The 21,357-nt window shown below is 44.6% G+C and overlaps 1 protein-coding gene across 1 annotated transcript in view; it reads left to right on the forward strand.

The window, feature by feature from the left end:
* LOC123764603 (alpha-1-inhibitor 3) overlaps positions 1 to 21,357 on the forward strand; it is a 188,026-nt gene that overhangs the window by 154,691 nt on the left and 11,978 nt on the right. Inside the window, exons 21-25 of the mRNA XM_069314571.1 lie at positions 9,019 to 9,152; positions 14,331 to 14,435; positions 17,632 to 17,905; positions 18,648 to 18,799; positions 20,312 to 20,524. Of these exons, the coding sequence (XP_069170672.1) occupies positions 9,019 to 9,152; positions 14,331 to 14,435; positions 17,632 to 17,905; positions 18,648 to 18,799; positions 20,312 to 20,524 (878 nt within the window). The remainder of the gene's footprint in view (positions 1 to 9,018; positions 9,153 to 14,330; positions 14,436 to 17,631; positions 17,906 to 18,647; positions 18,800 to 20,311; positions 20,525 to 21,357) is intronic.

A 21,357-nucleotide genomic window follows, 5' to 3' on the forward strand; every position in this document is an offset into this window, starting at 1 on the left:
CCATGTTTATAACCTGAGTTAATGCTAAACGCGTTAGTTTACTGTGAACAAGTGTGGGCCGGAGTTTACATGTGCTTCAGAACAACTCTGGCTGCCTCGTCAGCAAACTCTAACAATGTGGTATACGTCTCTTATTGATATCGTCGTCAGGCAGAGAGCCCGTACTTGGGCTTATTCCAGGTCCCCCGTAGTCAACTATAGCTAACCCTGGTGGCTCTACTACACTTTAGAAACTCTCGAGTACCTATTTATTGCTAGGTGAGTACCTATTTACTGCTAGGTGAGTACCTATTTACTGCTAGGTGAGTATCTATTTACTGCTAGGTGAGTACCTATTTATTGCTAGGTGAGTACCTATTTACTGCTAGGTGAGTATCTATTTACTGCTAGGTGAGTATCTAATTACTGCTAGGTGAGTATCTATTTACTGCTAGGTGAGTACCTATTTATTGCTAGGTGAGTACCTATTTACTGCTAGGTGAGTACCTATTTACTGCTAGGTGAGTATCTATTTACTGCTAGGTGAGTATCTAATTACTGCTAGGTGAGTATCTATTTACTGCTACTTAATTACCTATTTACCGCTAGGTAAACATCGTGCGCAGGGAAAAAATGTCCAACCGTTTCTGTCGAAAAGAATAAACCCCGAGGTTATTAACCAAAGACGTAGACCACTGTGCTAACAATAAGCATTTGAAACTAGACGAACCAAACTATGGAAGTGAAGGGAATTGCCTGGGGAAAGCGCCAAGCCATCACGACTATATAGCACTTGGAAGGGGACAGAATAAGGATTTGGGATGGGACGGGGGAAAGGAATGGTGCCCAACTACTTGGCGTTCAATCCCCGGTCGGGAATTGAACGCCGACCTGCATGAAGCGAGAACGTCACTCTACCGTCCAGCCCAAGTGGTTGGGTAGCAAACTAAGGAGGTATATGCTAATTATCACAATGATTATAATTGATAAAATACCTTTAAAACGCCGAAATTTGTACTCTACTGTCGATGGCATCCAGAGTGTGGAACACCGCGGGGACCAGATGCCGGGTTACCACTTGACTGGTATCTGACTGGCTCACCGTTACAGCTGGCTCACTGTTACAGCTGGCTCAGTTAGAGCTGGCTCACTGTTACAGCTGGCTCAGTTAGAGCTCGCTCAACGTTACAGCTGGCTCACCGTTACAGCTGGCTCACCGTTACAGCTGGCTCAACGTTACAGCTGGCTCACCGTTACAGCTGGCTCACCGTTACAGCTGGCTCAACGTTACAGCTGGATCACCGTTACAGCTGGCTCAACGTTACAGCTGGCTCGACGTTACAGATGGCTCAGTTAAAGCTGGCTCAACGTTACAGCTGGTTTACTTCTACATCTGGCTCAACGCTTGCAGCTCGCTCAGTTACAGCTGGCTCAACGTTACAGCTGGCTCGACGTTACAGCTGGTTCTTAGCTACAGCTGACTCACTGTTACCGCACTGTTATAACTAGCTCACCGTTACAGCTTGCTCTGTTAGAGCTGGCTCACTGTTACAGCTGGCTCACCGTTACAGATGGCTCACTGTTACAGCTGGCTCACCGTTACAGATGGCTCAGTTACAGCTGGCTCAACGTTACAACTGGCTTTCATCTACATCTGGCTCATCGTTACAGCTGGCTCACCGTTACAGCTTGCACGAAGGTACAGCTGACTCACCGTTACAGCTGGTAGAAAGAGGCAGCTGAAACGGTGCCAGCTGGCTCACCGTTACCGGAAAAGTTAATAAACAGAGTGTGGAAGTAGGCTACAGGGCAAACACTGCATCAGCAGAGGAATTTACAGATTTACATATTGTGAAAAATACAGTGAAGTCTAAGCTCTTATAATGGTAGATTTTAATCACTACACAATGGATTTTGGGTGAATCCAAAATCACAAGCCGAGGAGGAACAATTTCTCGGCCGGGTCCAGGACTCATATTTTGTATTCAGCACGTGGTAGAGCCCACACGAGGCAGTAACATTCTGGACCTTGTGCTAACACCAGAGGAGGTCGTGGTCGATCAAACTCAGCAAGAGGAGAAGCTCGCCCCGTAATATTCTAAGATAGAACACAATTATAGAAACCCATATAAAGGTCTGGAACGATGACGTTCTAGACTACTTTCGAGGAGTTCCTGTATGATACAGTTCCTGTATCACAGAATGATACAGAAACTGCAAAATATCTCTTGGTAGTCAGAGATGTGAAAGCTTCGTGGGGAAATTAAAAAAAATCATCACTGAGCTTGGATCTGAGTGAGTACCAAAAACTAAAAGGAGGAGGAGGTGGATGACGGGTTGTCACCAGTAGCTATAACAGCAAAGCAAAACCTCTGGAAGAATTAAGAGTCCACCAGGAGGCACACGGGTTCACACATACTAGAAGGGCTTTTATTTCTCTGCTCAGGGCACAAGAACAGGTAAAAGGAACTATGAAAGAAAACTTGCTCAAAATATAATGAAAGATCCAAAGTACTTTTATGTCCACGTGAGAAGTAGAATAAAGACAAAAGACTCGATAGGACCCTTCGAAGATAAGTCCAACCAAATTTCAATTATTGATAAAAAGGCAGCCAACGCTATGAATACTTTACGTCAGTGTTCACACTAGAAAGATTAGACAATTTAAAAAACCAAACAGATGTTTTAAGCAGAAAAAGATAATGAATCAAGGAATATTCCCATAACGTGCAAAACAATCAGGAAGATCGTCGACAAACTACAGGACTCGGAAGAGCCAGGTGTTTTATCTTGAGATTATCTTGAGATGATTTCGGGGCTTTTTAGTGTCCCCGCGGCCCGGTCCTCGACCAGGCCTCCACCCCCAGGAAGCAGCCCGTGACAGCTGACTAACACCCAGGTACCTATTGTACTGCTAGGTAACAGGGGCATAGGGTGAAAGAAACTCTGCCCATTGTTTCTCGCCGGCGCCTGGGATCGAACACAGGATCACAAGCCCAGCGTGCTGTGTTGATGGAATTTAATCCAAAGACATAAAGAACGCGTTAGATGAACTGTCTTTCCTCGGTGAAACTATTTTCGGAAAATCTCTGGATCAAGGAAAGTTCCACTACAGAGGAACAAACATAATTCCTGTCTTTAAGAAAGGTAGGAAGCAAACTACCGACAGATCAGCCTATTCCTCTCATATTTACAAGCTCATGCAGGGACTCCAAGGAGACGAGTTGTGACCATCTTGCATAGAACAATCTAGTAAAATCCATACAACCTTTTTTTTTTTTTAATAAATCCCGCCTTACTAAGCTGCTCAGCTTTATGGAGACGGTAACCAGCTCTACAACGGACTTCCAATGGACTTAATGTTCACGGCCTTCTCTTAAACTTTTGATAAGGTACCACATGAAAAACTGGCAAAGCAATTATAGTGACATGGAATAAATGATAAAGAACTAGAATGCATACCATAATGATTGAAACAAAGAAAGCAAAGGGTCGTCCTGAATGAGAGGGAATTTGACTGCAGAAATGTGATGATTGGGGCACCGCAAGGTTCCATCCTGCAGGTCAACACTTGGTTATACGTCAATGACATAATTGACAATATTATATCACATTATCATATTTGCAGACGACACTAAGATCTAAGATGAAGTAGGAAGAGAAAATTGTATTGAGGCCTTACAAAGAGATCTACATAAACTCCTCAAATGGTTGGAAGACTTGTCAATATTTGCCGCATAAATTACCATTAATCTTGCAAAGCTTCATGAGGCTTGCCTTAGGTGTGTGGCCTCCAGCCTAGAACACAGATAAACAGACTTATACACTTGGTCGAATGGTTTATCATGGGACTAAAGAACCTCATTGGCAATAAGAAAGCTCTATATAATCATATAAAAAACTGGATATCTAAAACAACAATTTATCATAAGTCAAAAACGATTAAGAATATATAATGGAGCATAATAAATGACGAAGTGCATATAGCAGGGCAAGCCAAACACTCGCTAAAAGTATTTGTGTTGATATTCCCAACAAGCACTAGAGAGAAGTCTGGTCCCCTCAAAAGTGAGCTTGGTCATGTAACTGATAACAACAGTGAAAGATGTAGCAATTGATATATGTACTTTATTTATATTTTCTAGAGAAGGGCTTGATATTTTACCTATACCTGAACAAATCTGTGTCGATGGTAAAGAAGGAGAGGTGAACTGTTGTCATTACCATGAGGGAAGTGTTTAGTAGTAATATCAAGGCAGGTGATGAGTCACAATAACGTGGCTAAAGTAAGTTGACCAGACCACACACTAGAAGGTGAAGGGACGACTTGACTTGAATCGACTTGAGAATGGTCCAGGACGGACCGAAACGTCGTCGTCCCTTTACCTTCTAGTGTGTGGTCTGGTCAATATCAAGGCAGAAACAAATTTCCAGCACCAGAGAAAGTCTTTCCCAGGTCATAACAAATGTAAGGAAGAGCTTTGTGAGTCTTTGGCTTTCATATTTAATAAATGCTTACAGGCGAGCAGAGTGCAGGCCTTGTGGAGCGTTGCAAAAGTTGAGACAATTTTTAAGGATGAAAATAGATGAATTTCAACGAACTATCAGCCAAATAACATAACATTTATTGGACGAAAATTACTTACAACGATAATCGCAAACACCACTCATCTACATGTTGGAAAACAGGTTAATAAAGGCTTCACAACATTATTCAGAGTTGGAATCAAACAGTATTATTTGATAATTTGCAAATAAAAAATTGGACGGAAAATAAATTCATACTTCTCAAAATCACCTTAAAACGATTATATAGACCTTTGAAATTGGCGTAAATTTGGCAGATTCAGTTTAAGGTTGAAAATGTTTACTTCCGAGTCTAAGGCTGGACGCTAAAGCGACTGTTTCGCTTCATGCAAGTCGGCGATCATTCCCCGAACATCCAAGTGGTTGGGCACCATTCCTGTCCCCCGTCCCATCCCAAATCCTTATCCTGACCCCTTCCCAGTGATATATAGTCGTAATAACTTGGCGATTTCTCTTGATAATTCCCTTCTGTTCCGAGTCTAAGAAATTTTGTTACCAGATATCAGTTGGAAGATGTTGTAATTGCTGTCAGGACGCAAGGAAAATGAGGGGGGGGGGGGCATAGTACACAGGGAATATGTTAGAAATTCAATGCATAAATGTTCATTCAGGTACTAAATGCTAAAAGGCAGTGGGATTAATTTTTAGAAGAGCAATAAAACAATAATATCCGTCAGCTGTATCTTACTCTTGTTAGGCTCCATTTACATTATGCAATTAAATTTTAGTGGCGTACTCTAGAACTGACATATTCTCACTAGTTTAGTACTCTAGAACTGACATATTCCCACTAGTTTAGTACTCTAGAACTGACATATTCTCACTAGTTTAGTACTCTAGAACTGACATATTCCCACTAGTTTAGTACTCTAGAACTGACATATTCTCACTAGTTTAGTACTCTAGAACTGACATATTCCCACTAGTTTAGTACTCTAGAACTGACATATTCCCACTAGTTTAGTACTCTAGAACTGACATATTCCCACTAGTTTAGTACTCTAGAACTGACATATTCCCACTAGTTTAGTACTCTAGAACTGACATATTCTCACTAGTTTAGTACTCTAGAACTGACATATTCTCACTAGTTTAGTACTCTAGAACTGACATATTCTCACTAGTTTAGTACTCTAGAACTGACATATTCTCACTAGTTTAGTACTCTAGAACTGACATATTCTCACTAGTTTAGTACTCTAGAACTGACATATTCTCACTAGTTTAGTACTCTAGAACTGACATATTCTCACTAGTTTAGTACTCTAGAACTGACATATTCTCACTAGTTTAGTACTCTAGAACTGACATATCCCCACTAGTTTAGTACTCTAGAACTGACATATTCCCACTAGTTTAGTACTCTAGAACTGACATATTCCCACTAGTTTAGTACTCTAGAACTATCATACTCCCACTAGTATAGTACTATAGTACTGACATACTCCTACTAGTTTAGTACTCTAGAACTGACATATCCCCACTAGTTTAGTACTCTAGAACTGACATATTCCCACTAGTTTAGTACTCTAGAACTGACATATTCCCACTAGTTTAGTACTCTAGAACTGACATATTCCCACTAGTTTAGTACTCTAGAACTGACATATTCCCACTAGTTTAGTACTCTAGAACTATCATACTCCCACTAGTATAGTACTATAGTACTGACATACTCCTACTAGTTTAGTACTCTAGAACTGACATACTCCCACTAGTTTAGTACTCTAGAACTGACATATTCCCACTAGTTTAGTACTCTAGAACTGACAAACTCCCACTAGTTAGTACTCTAGAACTGATATATCCCCACTAGTTTAGTACTATAAAACTGACATACTCCCACTAGTTTAGTACTATAGAACTGACATACTCCCACTAGTTTAGTACTATAGAACTGACATACTCCCACTAGTTTAGTACTCTAGAACTGACAAACTCCCACTAGTTTAGTACTCTAGAACTGACAAACTCCCACTAGTTTAGTACTCTAGAACTGACAAACTCCCACTAGTTTAGTACTCTAGAACTGACAAACTCCCACTAGTTTAGTACTCTAGAACTGACAAACTCCCACTAGTTTAGTACTATAGAACTGACATACTCCCACTAGTTTAGTACTCTAGAACTGACAAACTCCCACTAGTTTAGTACTCTAGAACTGACAAACTCCCACTAGTTTAGTACTCTAGAACTGACAAACTCCCACTAGTTTAGTACTCTAGAACTGACAAACTCCCACTAGTTCAGTACTATAGAACTGACATACTCCCACTAGTTTAGTACTCTAGAACTGACATAACTCCCACTAGTTTAGTACTCTAGAACTGACATACTCCCACTAGTTTAGTACTATAGAACTGACATACTCCCACTAGTTTAGTACTCTAGAACTGACAAACTCCCACTAGTTTAGTACTCTAGAACTGACAAACTCCCACTAGTTTAGTACTATAGAACTGACATACTCCCACTTGTTTAGTACTGAAGAACTGACACACTCCCACTAGTTTAGTAAGGGATGAAAGATAATTCCTGCCAGTAGACTCTTTTATGTGAACCGAGAGTCTAGTTTGTATTCTTGACGATTGTGAGGAGTGAGGAGACATGACTGAGGTGTACTCGAGGCAGGTGAGGAGTGAGGAGACATGACTGAGGTGTACTAGAGGCTGGTGAGGAGTGAGCAGACATGACTGAGGTGTACTAGAGGCTGGTGAGGAGTGAGGAGACATGACCGAGGTGTACTAGAGGCTGGTGAGGAGTGAGGAGACATGACTGAGGTGTACTAGAGGCAGGTGAGGAGTGAGGAGACATGACTGAGGTGTACTAGAGGCAGGTGAGGAGTGAGGAGACATGACTGAGGTGTACTAGAGGCAGGTGAGGAGTGAGGAGACATGACTGAGGTGTACTAGAGGCAGGTGAGGAGTGAGCAGACATGACTGAGATGTACTAGAGGCAGGTGAGGAGTGAGGAGACATGACTGAGGTGTACTAGAGGCAGGTGAGGAGTGAGGAGACATGACTGAGGTGTACTAGAGGCAGGTGAGGAGTGAGGAGACATGACTGAGGTGTACTAGAGGCTGGTGAGGAGTGAGGAGACATGACTGAGGTGTACTCGAGGCAGGTGAGGAGTGAGGAGACATGACTGAGGTGTACTAGAGGCAGGTGAGGAGTGAGGAGACATGACTGAGGTGTACTAGAGGCTGGTGAGGAGTGAGGAGACATGACTGAGGTGTACTCGAGGCAGGTGAGGAGTGAGGAGACATGACTGAGGTGTACTCGAGGCAGGTGAGGAGTGAGGAGACATGACTGAGGTGTACTCGAGGCAGGTGAGGAGTGAGGAGACATGACTGAGGTGTACTCGAGGCAGGTGAGGAGTGAGCAGACATGACTGAGGTGTACTAGAGGCAGGTGAGGAGTGAGGAGACATGACTGAGGTGTACTAGAGGCAGGTGAGGAGTGAGGAGACATGACTGAGGTGTACTAGAGGCTGGTGCGGAGTGAGGAGACATGACTGAGGTGTACTCGAGGCAGGTGAGGAGTGAGCAGACATGACTGAGGTGTACTCGAGGCAGGTGAGGAGTGAGGAGACATGACTGAGGTGTACTCGAGGCTGGTGAGGAGTGAGGAGACATGACTGAGGTGTACTAGAGGCAGGTGAGGAGTGAGGAGACATGACTGAGGTGTACTCGAGGCAGGTGAGGAGTGAGCAGACATGACTGAGGTGTACTCGAGGCAGGTGAGGAGTGAGGAGACATGACTGAGGTGTACTCGAGGCTGGTGAGGAGTGAGGAGACATGACTGAGGTGTACTCGAGGCAGGTGAGGAGTGAGGAGACATGACTGAGGTGTACTCGAGGCAGGTGAGGAGTGAGGAGACATGACTGAGGTGTACTAGAGGCTGGTGAGGAGTGAGCAGACATGACTGAGGTGTACTAGAGGCAGGTGAGGAGTGAGGAGACATGACTGAGGTGTACTAGAGGCTGGTGAGGAGTGAGGAGACATGACTGAGGTGTACTCGAGGCAGGTGAGGAGTGAGGAGACATGACTGAGGTGTACTAGAGGCTGGTGAGGAGTGAGCAGACATGACTGAGGTGTACTAGAGGCTGGTGAGGACAACAACGGGGATTTTCAACAAGCGGTGTTCTAATAAGGTGATAATTATATAAACACAATTGAGAACCCGAACCTTTGGATAAAATATGAGTAAGATCATATTATAGAAGTCCTGGGTAAATACTGGTATGGAAACATGTTTGTTGATTTGTGTTACAAATTTCGGGATACCTTAACAGAAGTGTAGATCACTTAATTGTTTCTAGTGCAGGTGAGACATGTATATGGCAATTGGCTTTCTGTTGTTTCTTTAATTTTTATACTTTTGTTATAAGCGCGTGTTATAGTAACTAGTTAATGTATTAGTTGGCGATAATTACATTAGTGGCTGCCTGCAGGGTACCAACGGGAGCTCCTCTACCGTAGAGGTGACGGCTCCTTCAGCGCCTTCGGCAACGCTGACGACTCCGGCTCCACCTGGTTGTCGGCCTTCGTCCTCAAGTCCTTCAGCCAGGCCCAACAGTTTATTGTGGTGAGTGGACCTCCTCTTGCTGTGTTTTACATTACTCTACACTCAAGCATTCATTCTAAGCCAATTGTTTCACGCCAAGCTAACTTGAACTTCCTAGTGTAAATGGCGGTCAACAGACGGAGCCCAACAGACGGAGCCCAAAAGACGGAGCCCAACAGACGGAGTCCAACAGACGGAGTCCAACAGACGGATCCCAACAGACGGAGCCCAACAGACGGAGCCCAACAGACGGAGCCCAACAGACGGAGCCCAACAGACGGAGCCCAACAGACGGAGCCCAACAGACAGAGCCCAACAGACAGAGCCCAACAGACAGAGCCCAACAGACGGAGCCCAACAGACAGAGCCCAACAGACAGAGCCCAACAGACGGAGCCCAACAGACGGAGCCCAAAAGACGGAGCCCAACAGACGGAGTCCAACAGACGGAGTCCAACAGACGGATCCCAACAGACGGAGCCCAACAGACGGAGCCCAACAGACGGAGCCCAACAGACGGAGCCCAACAGACGGAGCCCAACAGACGGAGCCCAACAGGCGGAGCCCAACAGACAGAGCCCAACAGACAGAGCCCAACAGACAGAGCCCAACAGACAGAGCCCAACAGACGGAGCCCAACAGACAGAGCCCAACAGACAGAGCCCAACAAACGGAGCCCAACAGACGGATCCCAACAGACAGAGCCCAACAGACGGAGCCCAACAGACGGAGCCCAACAGACGGAGCCCAACAGACGGAGCCCAACAGACAGAGCCCAACAGACGGAGCCCAACAGACAGAGCCCAACAGACAGAGCCCAACAGACAGAGCCCAACAGACAGAGCCCAACAGACGGAGCCCAACAGACAGAGCCCAACAGACAGAGCCCAACAGACGGAGCCCAACAGACGGAGCCCAACAGACAGAGCCCAACAGACGGAGCCCAACAGACGGAGCCCAACAGACGGAGCCCAACAGACAGAGCCCAACAGACGGAGCTTAACAGACGGAGCCCAACAGACGGAGCCCAACAGACGGAGCCCAACAGACAGAGCCCAACAGACGGAGCCCAACAGACAGAGCCCAACAGACAGAGCCCAACAGACGGAGCCCAACAGACGGAGCCAAAAGACGGAGCCCAACAGACCGGAGTCCAACAGACGGAGTCCAACAGACGGATCCCAACAGACGGAGCCCAACAGACGGAGCCCAACAGACGGAGCCCAACAGACGGAGCCCAACAGACGGAGCCCAACAGACGGAGCCCAACAGACGGAGCCCAACAGACAGAGCCCAACAGACGGAGCCCAACAGACAGAGCCCAACAGAGCCCACAAACGGATCCCAACAGACGGATCCCAACAGACGGATCCCAACAGACAGAGCCCAACAGACAGAGCCCAACAGTTTATTGTGGTGAGTGGACCTCCTCTTGCTGTGTTTTACATTACCACTGGCATGGTTGACACATTTGTTAACAGGCATATTGTTAGATGGAAGTTCTCAGTAACAAATAGTGCTGCGTATCTAACAAAGTAATTACGGTACATTTTTAATTACGGCTCAGTTAGTTAATTAATTGAGCTAGACCTAGACATTTCGCTTTGTTGTCAAAACCGCAGTTTCAGGTTGACGAGATCAATCACTGACACTCAAAGGGCAGAAAACACTAGTGTAAAGAGATATATATTTAGAATTAAGATCTTAATGTACGGACAGCACAAAATATATACTAGACAGTGTGATGTAACTGTCAGAATGAGGCTGGGATATCGATACCTATGGCAGGTGGCTGCTGGTAATGAGTGGCCCCAGTCTGAGCATTCCAACTGTAATCTGTGAAGCTAGGACCTGTTCTCCAACTGTAATCTGTGAAGCTAGGACCTGCTCTCCAACTGTAATCTGTGAAGCTAGGACCGGCTCTCCAACTGTAATCTGTGAAGCTAGGACCTGCTCTCCAACTGTAATCTGTGAAGCTAGGACCTGCTCTCCAACTGTAATCTGTGAAGCTAGGACCTGCTCTCTAACTGTAATCTGTGAAGCTAGGACCTGCTCTCCAACTGTAATCTGTGAAGCTAGGACCTGCTCTCCAACTGTAATCTGCGAAGCTAGGACCTGCTCTCCAACTGTAATCTGTGAAGTTAGGACCTGCTCTCCAACTGTAATCTGTGAAGCTAGGACCTGCTCTCCAACTAATTTGTGAGTTTAGCCCAAATATGATGAAATACTTTGAGCTTTGTAACTGCTTCGTACGCCTGCGAATATTGGAGGATATTTTGTGGTTTTACCCAACTTTGGTAGAGCTAGTGGACTAGACTTGCATCTGTGTTCTCCTGATTCCATGTATGACTAACCATCCAGTAAGGTAAGGATATCTGATGAACTCAAATGTAGCTCTTGATCTATATTCTGTAATCCCTCGTATAATAGGGTAGCAGCACATTGCTTAAGTTTGTTAATACAACACCAAACGTTAGATGAAATGAAACTCCCGTTTCTTGTAGAACTCCAAGAAGCTCTCTTGTTGAGACTGCTTCCCACTCAACTGACACCAAGCCCACACACCTGACACCCAGCCCACATACCTGACACCCAGCCCACACACCTGACACCCAGCCCACACACCTGACACCCAGCCCACACACCTGACACCTAGCCCACACACCTGACACCCAGCCCACACAACTGACACCCAGCCCACACACCTGACACCCAGCCCACACACCTGACACCCAGCCCACACACCTGACACCCAGCCCACACACCTGACACCCAGCCCACACACCTGACACCCAGCCCACACACCTGACACCCAGCCCACACACCTGACACCCAGCCCACATACCTGACACCCAACCCACACACCTGACACCCAACCCACACAACTGACACCCAGCCCACACACCTGACACCCAGCCCACACACCTGACACCCAGCCCACACACCTGACACCCAGCCCACACACCTGACACCCAGCCCACACACCTGACACTCAGCCCACACACCTGACACCCAGCCCACACACCTGACACCCAGCCCACATACCTGACACCCAACCCACACACCTGACACCCAGCCCACACACCTGACACCCAGCCCACACACCTGACACCCAGCTCACACACCTGACAACCAGCCCACATACCTGACACCCAACCCACACATGTAAAAAAATAAAATACGACAACGTTTCGATCCGTCCTGGATCATGAGACATAATGGTCCTGGACCATGAGACATAATGGTCCTGGACCTTGGCACATAATGGTCCTGGACCATGACACATAATGGTCCTGGACCATGAGACATAATGGTCCTGGACCTTGGCACATAATGGTCCTGGACCTTGGCACATAATGGTCCTGTACCTTGGCACATAATGGTCCTGGACCATGACACATAATGGTCCTGGACCATGAGACATAATGGTCCTGGACCTTGGCACATAATGGTCCTGCACCTTGGCACATAATGGTCCTGGACCATGAGACATAATGATCCTGGACCATGAGACATAATGGTCCTGGACGATGAGACATAATGGTCCTGGACCATGGCACATAATGGTCCTGGACCATGAGACATAATGGTCCTGGACCATGACACACAATCGTCCTGGACCATAAGACGTAATGGTCCTGGACCATGAGACATAATGGTCCTGGACCATGAGACATAATGGTCCTGGACCATGAGACATAATGGTCCTGAACCATGGCACATAATGGTCCTGGATCTTGGAACATAATGGTTCTGGACCTTGGCACATAATAGTCCTGGACCATGAGACATAATGGTCCTGGACCTTGGCACATAATGGTCCTGTACCTTGGCACATAATGGTCCTGGACCATGAGACATAATGGTCCTGGACGATATGACATAATAGTCCTGGACCATGGCACATAATGGTCCTGGACCATGAGACATAATGGTCCGGGACCATGACATATAATGGTCCTGGACTATGACACCTAATAGTCCGGGACCATGTCACACAATGGTCCTGGCCCATAAGACATAATGGTCCTGGACCATGACACACAATGGTCCTGGACCATAAGGTATAATGGTCCTGGACCATGAGACATACTGGTCCTGGGCCATGACACATAATGGTCCTGGACAATGAAACATAATGGTCCTGGACCATGAGACATAATGGTCCTGGACCATGACACATAATGGTCCTGGACCATAAGACATAATGGTCCTGGACCATAAGACATACTGGTCCTGAGCCATGACACATAATGGTCCTGGACAATGACACATAATGGTCCTGGACCATGACACATACTGGTCCTGGGCCATGACACATAATGGTCCTGGACCATGACACATAATGGTCCTGGACCATAAGACATAATGGTCCTGGACCATGAGACATACTGGTCCTGGGCCATGACACATAATAGTCCTGGACAATGACACATAATGGTCCTGGACCATGACACATAATGGTCCTGGACCATGACACACAATGGTCCTGGACCATGACACACAATGGTCCTGGACCATGACACATAATGGTCCTGGACCAGGACACATAATGGTCCTGGATCATGACACATAATGGTCCTGGATCATGACACATAATGGTCCTGGACCATGACACATACTGGTCCTGGGCCATGACACATAATGGTCCTGGACCATGACACATACTGGTCCTGGGCCATGACACATAATGGTCCTGGACCATGACACACAATGGTCCTAGACCATGACACACAATGGTCCTGGACCATGCCCACATACTGGTCCTGGGCTATGACACATAATGGTCCTGGACCATGACACACAATGGTCCTGGACCATGACACATAATGGTCCTGGACCATGACACATAATGGTCCTGGACCATGACACATAATGGTCGAGGACCATGACACATAATGGTCCTGGACCATGACACATAATGGTCCTGGACCATGACACATAATGGTTCTGGACCATGACACATAATGGTCCAGGACCGACCGAAATATCATCGATTTATAATTTTTTGATGTTTGGGTTTGATATTTTTCGTGAGATGTATTTACTGAGCTGCCATGAGCTGTGGTAATGATACCAATTAAGCGCCCAGACGCTGCTAATTGTCGTAGAAGCAAACAGCAAAAATTTGCTTACTCCTGTTTTATTTGATGTATACTGTAAACTACTTCCTGAATCTGATTGTTATTCGTAATTGCAGATTGACAAGAATGATTTGAATCAAACAAGCACTTGGCTTCAGTCTAATCAGAGAGAGGACGGTTGCTTCAACAACTCTGGTAAAGTTTTCCACAAGGCAATGAAAGTGAGTATTTTTCTCATGCATAACTCAATTCCTTAGCTTATACAAAGTCCTGCCAATCCTCTTGTCTTGGGATGCTATGTGGGCTTTACTTACTAACACCAGGATAGTGATGGAAGAAACACAATGTACCTGTTGGCATTTAAAACACATCAGCATTGTAGTTTACAATGGATTACATGATAAAACACAGTTCAGTGACTCTAAATACTGGTTCTCCTTTAGTATCAAAAGTTCTGAACACTACACAGTCTAACCTCGCTCTTAAACTGCATAGCCAATAACTGAGATCATGTCTAGTAATTATAACAACTAGTTATATGATACAAGTAAGATATTATATGCAAATAAGCAAGTACTTATGATAAATTAATGTTAAATGAGATATCAATTGATAATTTATACACAGATGAATTATATATATAGATATTTATACATATATTCTGAATAAATTGTAGAGATAGATGCTCACTTGATTGCGGGGATTTTTCCCCTCTACATAACTATTAACAATTTATATGGACATATTAAGGTCATAAAAGAATGCAATTGGCCAATTTTCACTCTACAAACACTTAATTAATAACTTCCCAAATTGAGAACTGATGCCCAACTGACCAGTTACCAGATTATCTCTCTCCTGATGAGATTAGCCACAGTATTTTAATGATATAACCGCATTGGTGCAGTGAATAGATACACGCTGTAGAGTTTTTATGAGGATTAAGCTATCCGTGGTAGTGGTGAGCGGTCAACAGTCAACACATGCTGGGGGGTACCGCTCTCTACACTCGTATTTAGATACATGTATCAGTAATTTGTTCTGATTTATAGTTCACCACCTCCCTGAGTGTCTTAGGGAGCTATTCTGGTGATAATTAGATTGTTTGTGCGGTGTTAATCTTATTATAAAAGTCTCAAGCATCGTCACGTGTTCACTCTGTATGTTGTGACGGTAAAGCGTTGGTGTTCGGCTGTTTCAAAAGCTAGGGGCAGGGCCTCGTCACATTAGAGAAAAAAAAGAGAAAAGCTGGAACTTTCGTCTGTGGTAAGGTAATGGGAAGACACACAAAACACAAGTAAATTTAACAATGAAATTTTAATTACGTTAGAAAAACAAGACATGAATAAAGTTAAGCACATAAAATATAAAAGATAAGTCAACAAACAAAATAATATGAATAATCACTGGCAAATGAAAAGTTACGTTAAGACAAGTGAGTTACAGTGATAGCAAAATAAATATGAATGGAGCTGGAATATTGGCTTCGAGCTGTCACCTCCCTTAGTACACGAAAGTTTACCAGCGAGAGATGTCAACTGCAAGGAGCACTGAGATATTCTGACAATACTGGGCCACTGCAGCCCAGACATCAACTTGTGGCGGAGGGCGGAGGGCAGGTGCGACGGGACACCAGCCAATCAGCGACAGGCAGGCAATGGACAAGCAGTTTGCCGGTTTACGGTGGCGGTAGCAAGCAGGTGTGCCGGTGTGCTGGATACGTTTTGCTCTCTGGGCAAAACGTTTTGGAGATACTTGCTGTACGTATCTTCTATATTATCTTTACTTTTTACGTACTTTGTAGGGAAGAGCAGGCTCAATCTCTCTTGAAAGAGATTATCGTCACAATGTAAACAATGGGTTCTGGGCCTCAAGGCGCTCGTGGACACTTGCTCTCGGAGGTAGCTCCTCCCTCTCTCAAGTGAGGGGAGGCCAACATTGAATATGGATTAATAATTGTTAATGCCTAGACAGATTATTGAGATCAATCGGGATTGAAAGATAAATATGTATTGGATCTAATGATTATAGGTAGTACTAGTAGTACAGATTGATTCTTTATTTAGGACTTGAAAATACATCACCGGAAGCCCAAAACATGTTGCAATGGTATTTCAATTAAGACAGCTTCTTATTGAACCTTATAGATCCTTGAAGATACAAGAACAAAGTCCCGTAGGCATCCATAAGCCTAATGGTGGACGTGACCGTTGTGGTATTGTCGTGTAGGATCTAATAGATGATTCTGATATAAATCTGATGTAGGATTCAGATGTATGATATAGAAATAATAATTCTGATGTACTTCATTTCTTTGATTGTAATATTGATTTAGTTGGTGGAAATTTTTCCCACACTGAATGTCTACATACACAATTATCATGTGAAGCTGTCTAATTTTGTCGTCTGGATCTCCCTACAAAGTTTCTTTTGGGTGGTCTGGTCAAGGTGAGAATTCCTTTCTCTATTTCTTTAAGTGGCCGGCTCCGCCTTGTTTTCAAGCCTTTCTTCGCTGTCCGATCCCAAGTATCTTTTTCCGATTCCATGTCTTTCAGCAAATCTATCTGTCCAGAGATTTTTCTCTCTGGTTTTGACGTTCTGGTTCAAAGATCAACTCACCGAAGGTGGGTTGATCTTTGCTCTCTTCCCTGGTAATTCCCATTTTTATCTTATCAGTGGGGAGCTACAGGAAGCCACCGTGCAGCCGCCAGAAAAACTGCATTGTATAAAGTGAAACCCCTTCTTCTGAGGGTCATTGGTGGGGCCCCATTAGTTGGTTTCTCTCTGACTTAGGACAGGACTGTTGATAGGGGGGAAACCAGCAGTTTCCGTTGTGCCGCCACCTGGTGATGATGAGTAGCTGTTACTAGGGGGTGTAAGACTTAACTACTGGGCGGATTGTTTGTCGAATAGTTTACTGCATTTTGTTTGCCTTCTTTGAACTTTGCATTTGTCTGTTTTGCTTCATTTCCTCTATAAGGGTTTATTTCATCGGTGAGGGTGATCGTGAATCCCCTGCACGTCTGTGATGGTTCAAGATTTTGGCCTTTGGTTTCCAGTAGGCTTTTAAGGGCCTATAAGGGCTGATGTAACTTGAATGTGGGGACCTCTCAGTTCTGGTAGCTACTGCAAGTCCCTGAGACCATTCTCCCCAGAAAGAGGCATTCCATTAATTCACTGCAAGTTTTCAGAACTTTCAAATGTAAGTAAATAGCGGTTATAATTTTCCTAAGTCATTCACAATTTAACAAAAAATATGCTATAGAAGTGTTAGATATTAAAGGAGGTGGCAGAGTTTCAGAATGAAATAATTGAAAGTAAGTTATGTGTTAGGAACTGATGATGGAATATGCACGAACATGCAGTAGAGCTCAACACTCAGGCGATCCAATAACAATGTTATCACATTTCTAACAGGGAGGAATTGATGGAAGTGACTCTCCCGTGCCTCTAACAGCCTATGTGATGATTGCTCTCCTGGAGGCCAATGACCAGTCATGCAGCCAGGCCGTCTGTGCGGCTGCCCAGTGTCTACAAGCAGACTCCTCCTCTGACCCCTACGTTATGGCGCTCAAAGCCTATGCTTTCGCCTTGGCTAAGCTTCCTGAAGCCGAAGTAATTCTCCAGAAATTGCTGGAACAAGCTGTTGTGACAAAGAACTCCACTCACTGGGAGCTGCCCAAGGGACCAGGTATAGTCGGGGGAAGAAGGGAATAAGGTGTTACCTTCGTAAGTGCGTAAGCACTATATTTATTTTCTCTTTAACTTTGCTTACGACTGAATAATCTTGCTGGTTGTACTGACAAGTAGTTATGGTTATAATTTTAGGCGAGCTTGATAGGCCTTAAATAAAGCTAAAATCCAAAACAAAATTGAGATGAATGTCATTCATTATTGTTTTATTAAATGCAACTCCTAGAATAATTTATATTTGAAAATAAACACAGGTAAATCAATATAAATATATCTAATCAAAGAACCCGTGTATTGTGGCTTGATATTTGCAGCCTAATCAAAATATTCACGTAATAAATTTTGTTCGGTTAAAAAGAAGTTTTAAATAAAATTTTAGTTTTAAGATGATTGTTTACAGCATTTGTTTAATTTATTTTACATTTCATTCACGTAGACCATCAGAGCCTCGAACCAAATGCCACAAAAGCAGACAACTTTAGTTCTACCAACCAGGCTACAAGCACCACAACTGGTATCTGACTGAGAAACCAGCTGTCTCTCTGAGCTCCTCCCTTATTGTGGGTGCTCGTAGCTTAGTTAGTAGAACAAGTCTTCTGCTTTGTTGGTTCTGGGTTCGAGGCTCTGATGGGCAAAGCGAAAAAACATTATTATCTACGTGTCTTGTGGTCAGGGATATATTTTACCTGTGTCCAAATGATTGATATGTGTCATACAACAATTACGTATTGTATAATCAGGCAAGACGAAGGCTGTAGGGGTGGAAACAGCTGGCTACGCCATCATGGCCATGATGACCCTTGACCCTAAACAATATGAGCAGCAGGCTAGGAAGGTGGTCAAGTGGATCACGGCGCAGAGGAATGGCCAAGGAGGATTCTATTCCACACAGGTAGTATTCTCCTTCATTACCCACATGCCTTGCCCATACAACCATCATTGTTACCCACATGTCTTGCCTATACAACCATCATTGTTACCCACATGTCTTGCCTATACAACCATCATTGTTACCCACATGTCTTGCCTATACAACCATCATTGTTACCCACATGTCTTGCCTATACAACCATCATTGTTACCCACATGTCTTGCCTATACATCCATCGTCGTTACCCACATGTCTTGCCTATACATCCATCATAGTGACTCAACATGTCTTCCCTATACAACCAACCATTTTATTGTGTGGAAGTTTAACAGATTTTTTTTATATATTCATGTTCTTTAGCAATAGAAAAACTCGTATATATTTTTTTAAAGGAAAGAAATGTTGATATGAAAGAAACTTACAAAGAAATATACGCAAGTTGAGCACCGTGAAGCAGATAACATATTTCTTGGCTGTCCTCTATGTAGCACTCCAGTGTATTAAGTCCTTATACCACAGAACTCCCTGTGTATTAAGTCCTTGTACCACAGAACTCCCTGTGTATTAAGTCCTTGTACCACAGAACTCCCAGTGTATTAAGCCCTTGTACCACAGAACTCCCAGTGTATTAAGTCCTTGTACCACAGAACTCCCAGTGTATTAAGCCCTTGTACCACAGAACTCCCAGTGTATTAAGTCCTTGTACCACAGAACTCCCTGTGTATTAAGTCCTTGTACCACAGAACTCCCAGTGTATTAAGTCCTTGTACCACAGAACTCCCAGTGTATTAAGTCCTTATACCACAGAACTCCCAGTGTATTAAGTCCTTTACCACAGAACTCCCAGTGTATTAAGTCCTTGTACCACAGAACACCCTGTGTATTAAGTCCTTGTACCACACAATCCCCAGTGTATTAAGCCCTTGTACCACAGAACTCCCAGTGTATTAAGCCCTTGTACCACAGAACTCCCTGTGTATTAAGTCCTTGTACCACACAATCCCCAGTGTATTAAGCCCTTGTACCACAGAACTCCCAGTGTATTATGCCCTTGTACCACAGAACTCCCAGTGTATTAAGCCCTTGTACCACAGAACTCCCAGTGTATTAAGCCCTTGTACCACAGAACTCCCAGTGTATTAAGCCCTTGTACCACAGAACCCCCAGTGTATTAAGCCTTTGTAGCAATTATAATTGTTAACAAAATGTAAGAGTTAGGGTAGTTTGATGGTGACAGCTGTGGGTTAGGTAATATGAGAACAGAAGTACTTTGAGAATATCAGCATGAAGAGCGGATTGTACACAGCAAGTGATTGCGCATATCATACTTGCACCTGTACATATAATATTTGGAATTGCTCAATAGAATTATGTTTTCTGAAACTTTTCCAAATCTATGGTGTTGAATCTGGGACTAACACATAGGTACACAATGAAACATATTTTCAGTTAAAGGAAGCATCGTGAATGTTAGGGGAAAATCATAATTGAAAAATGTCTTTACTAACAGGACGTTTTGTGCCCATTACGCAGGATACGGTGGTGGCCCTCCAGGCGCTGGCACTGTACGAGACCCACTTGTACCAGGGACCTCTGAACGTGGTGGCAACGGTGACAGCTAGCGGCCTGGCACACCCCTTCACCGTCACCGACGACAACAAACTGCTGCAGCAGTTGGTAAAGCTGCCCACTCTTCCCACCAAGGTCTCCATCACTATGGAGGGCCAGGGATGTGCTGTCTTGCAGGTGAGCTTACTCTGTTAGTCTTTCTGTGTACGTGTGTTTGTGGCTGTGTGAGTGTATGTGTGTGTGCGTGTGTCTGTCGCTGTGTGAGTGTATGTGTGTGCATGTGTCTGTGTACGTGTGTCTGTCGCTGTGTGAGTGTATGTGTATGTGCGTGTGTCTGTCGCTGTGTGAGTGTATGTGTGTGTGTGTGTGTCTGTGGCTGTGTGAGTGTATGTGTGTGCATGTGTCTGTGTACGTGTGTCTGTGGCAGTGTGCGTATGTGTGTGCGTGTGTCTGTCGCTGTGTGAGTGTATGTGTGAGTGTGTCTGTGTACGTGTGTCTGTCGCTGTGTGAGTGTATGTGTATGTGCGTGTGTCTGTCGCTGTGTGAGTGTATGTGTGAGTGTGTTTGTGTACGTGTGTCTGTGACTGTGTGTGCGTATGTGTGTGCATGTGTCTGTCGCTGTGTGAGTGTATGTGTGTGCATGTGTCTGTGTACGTGTGTCTGTCGCTGTGTGTGCGTGTGTCTGTCGCTGTGTGAGTGTATGTGTGTGCGTGTGTCTGTCACTGTGTGAGTGTATGTGTGTGCATGTGTCTGTGTACGTGTGTCTGTCGCTGTGTGTGCGTGTGTCTGTCGCTGTGTGAGTGTATGTGTGTGCGTGTGTGTCTGTCGCTGTGTGTACGTGTGTCTGTGGCTGTGTGAGTGTATGTCTGTGCGTGTGTCTGTCGCTGTGTGTGCGTGTGTCTGTGGCTTCAGCTAGTTGTGTTTGCGGGGGTTGAGCCCTGCTCTTTCGGACCGCTTCTCAACTGTCACTCGCTGTGTGTTACACAGTTGAGTTGTTACAAACAACTAAT

This window comes from Procambarus clarkii, chromosome 79, assembly GCF_040958095.1.
Source record: "Procambarus clarkii isolate CNS0578487 chromosome 79, FALCON_Pclarkii_2.0, whole genome shotgun sequence".
Taxonomy (NCBI): Eukaryota; Metazoa; Arthropoda; class Malacostraca; order Decapoda; family Cambaridae; genus Procambarus; species Procambarus clarkii.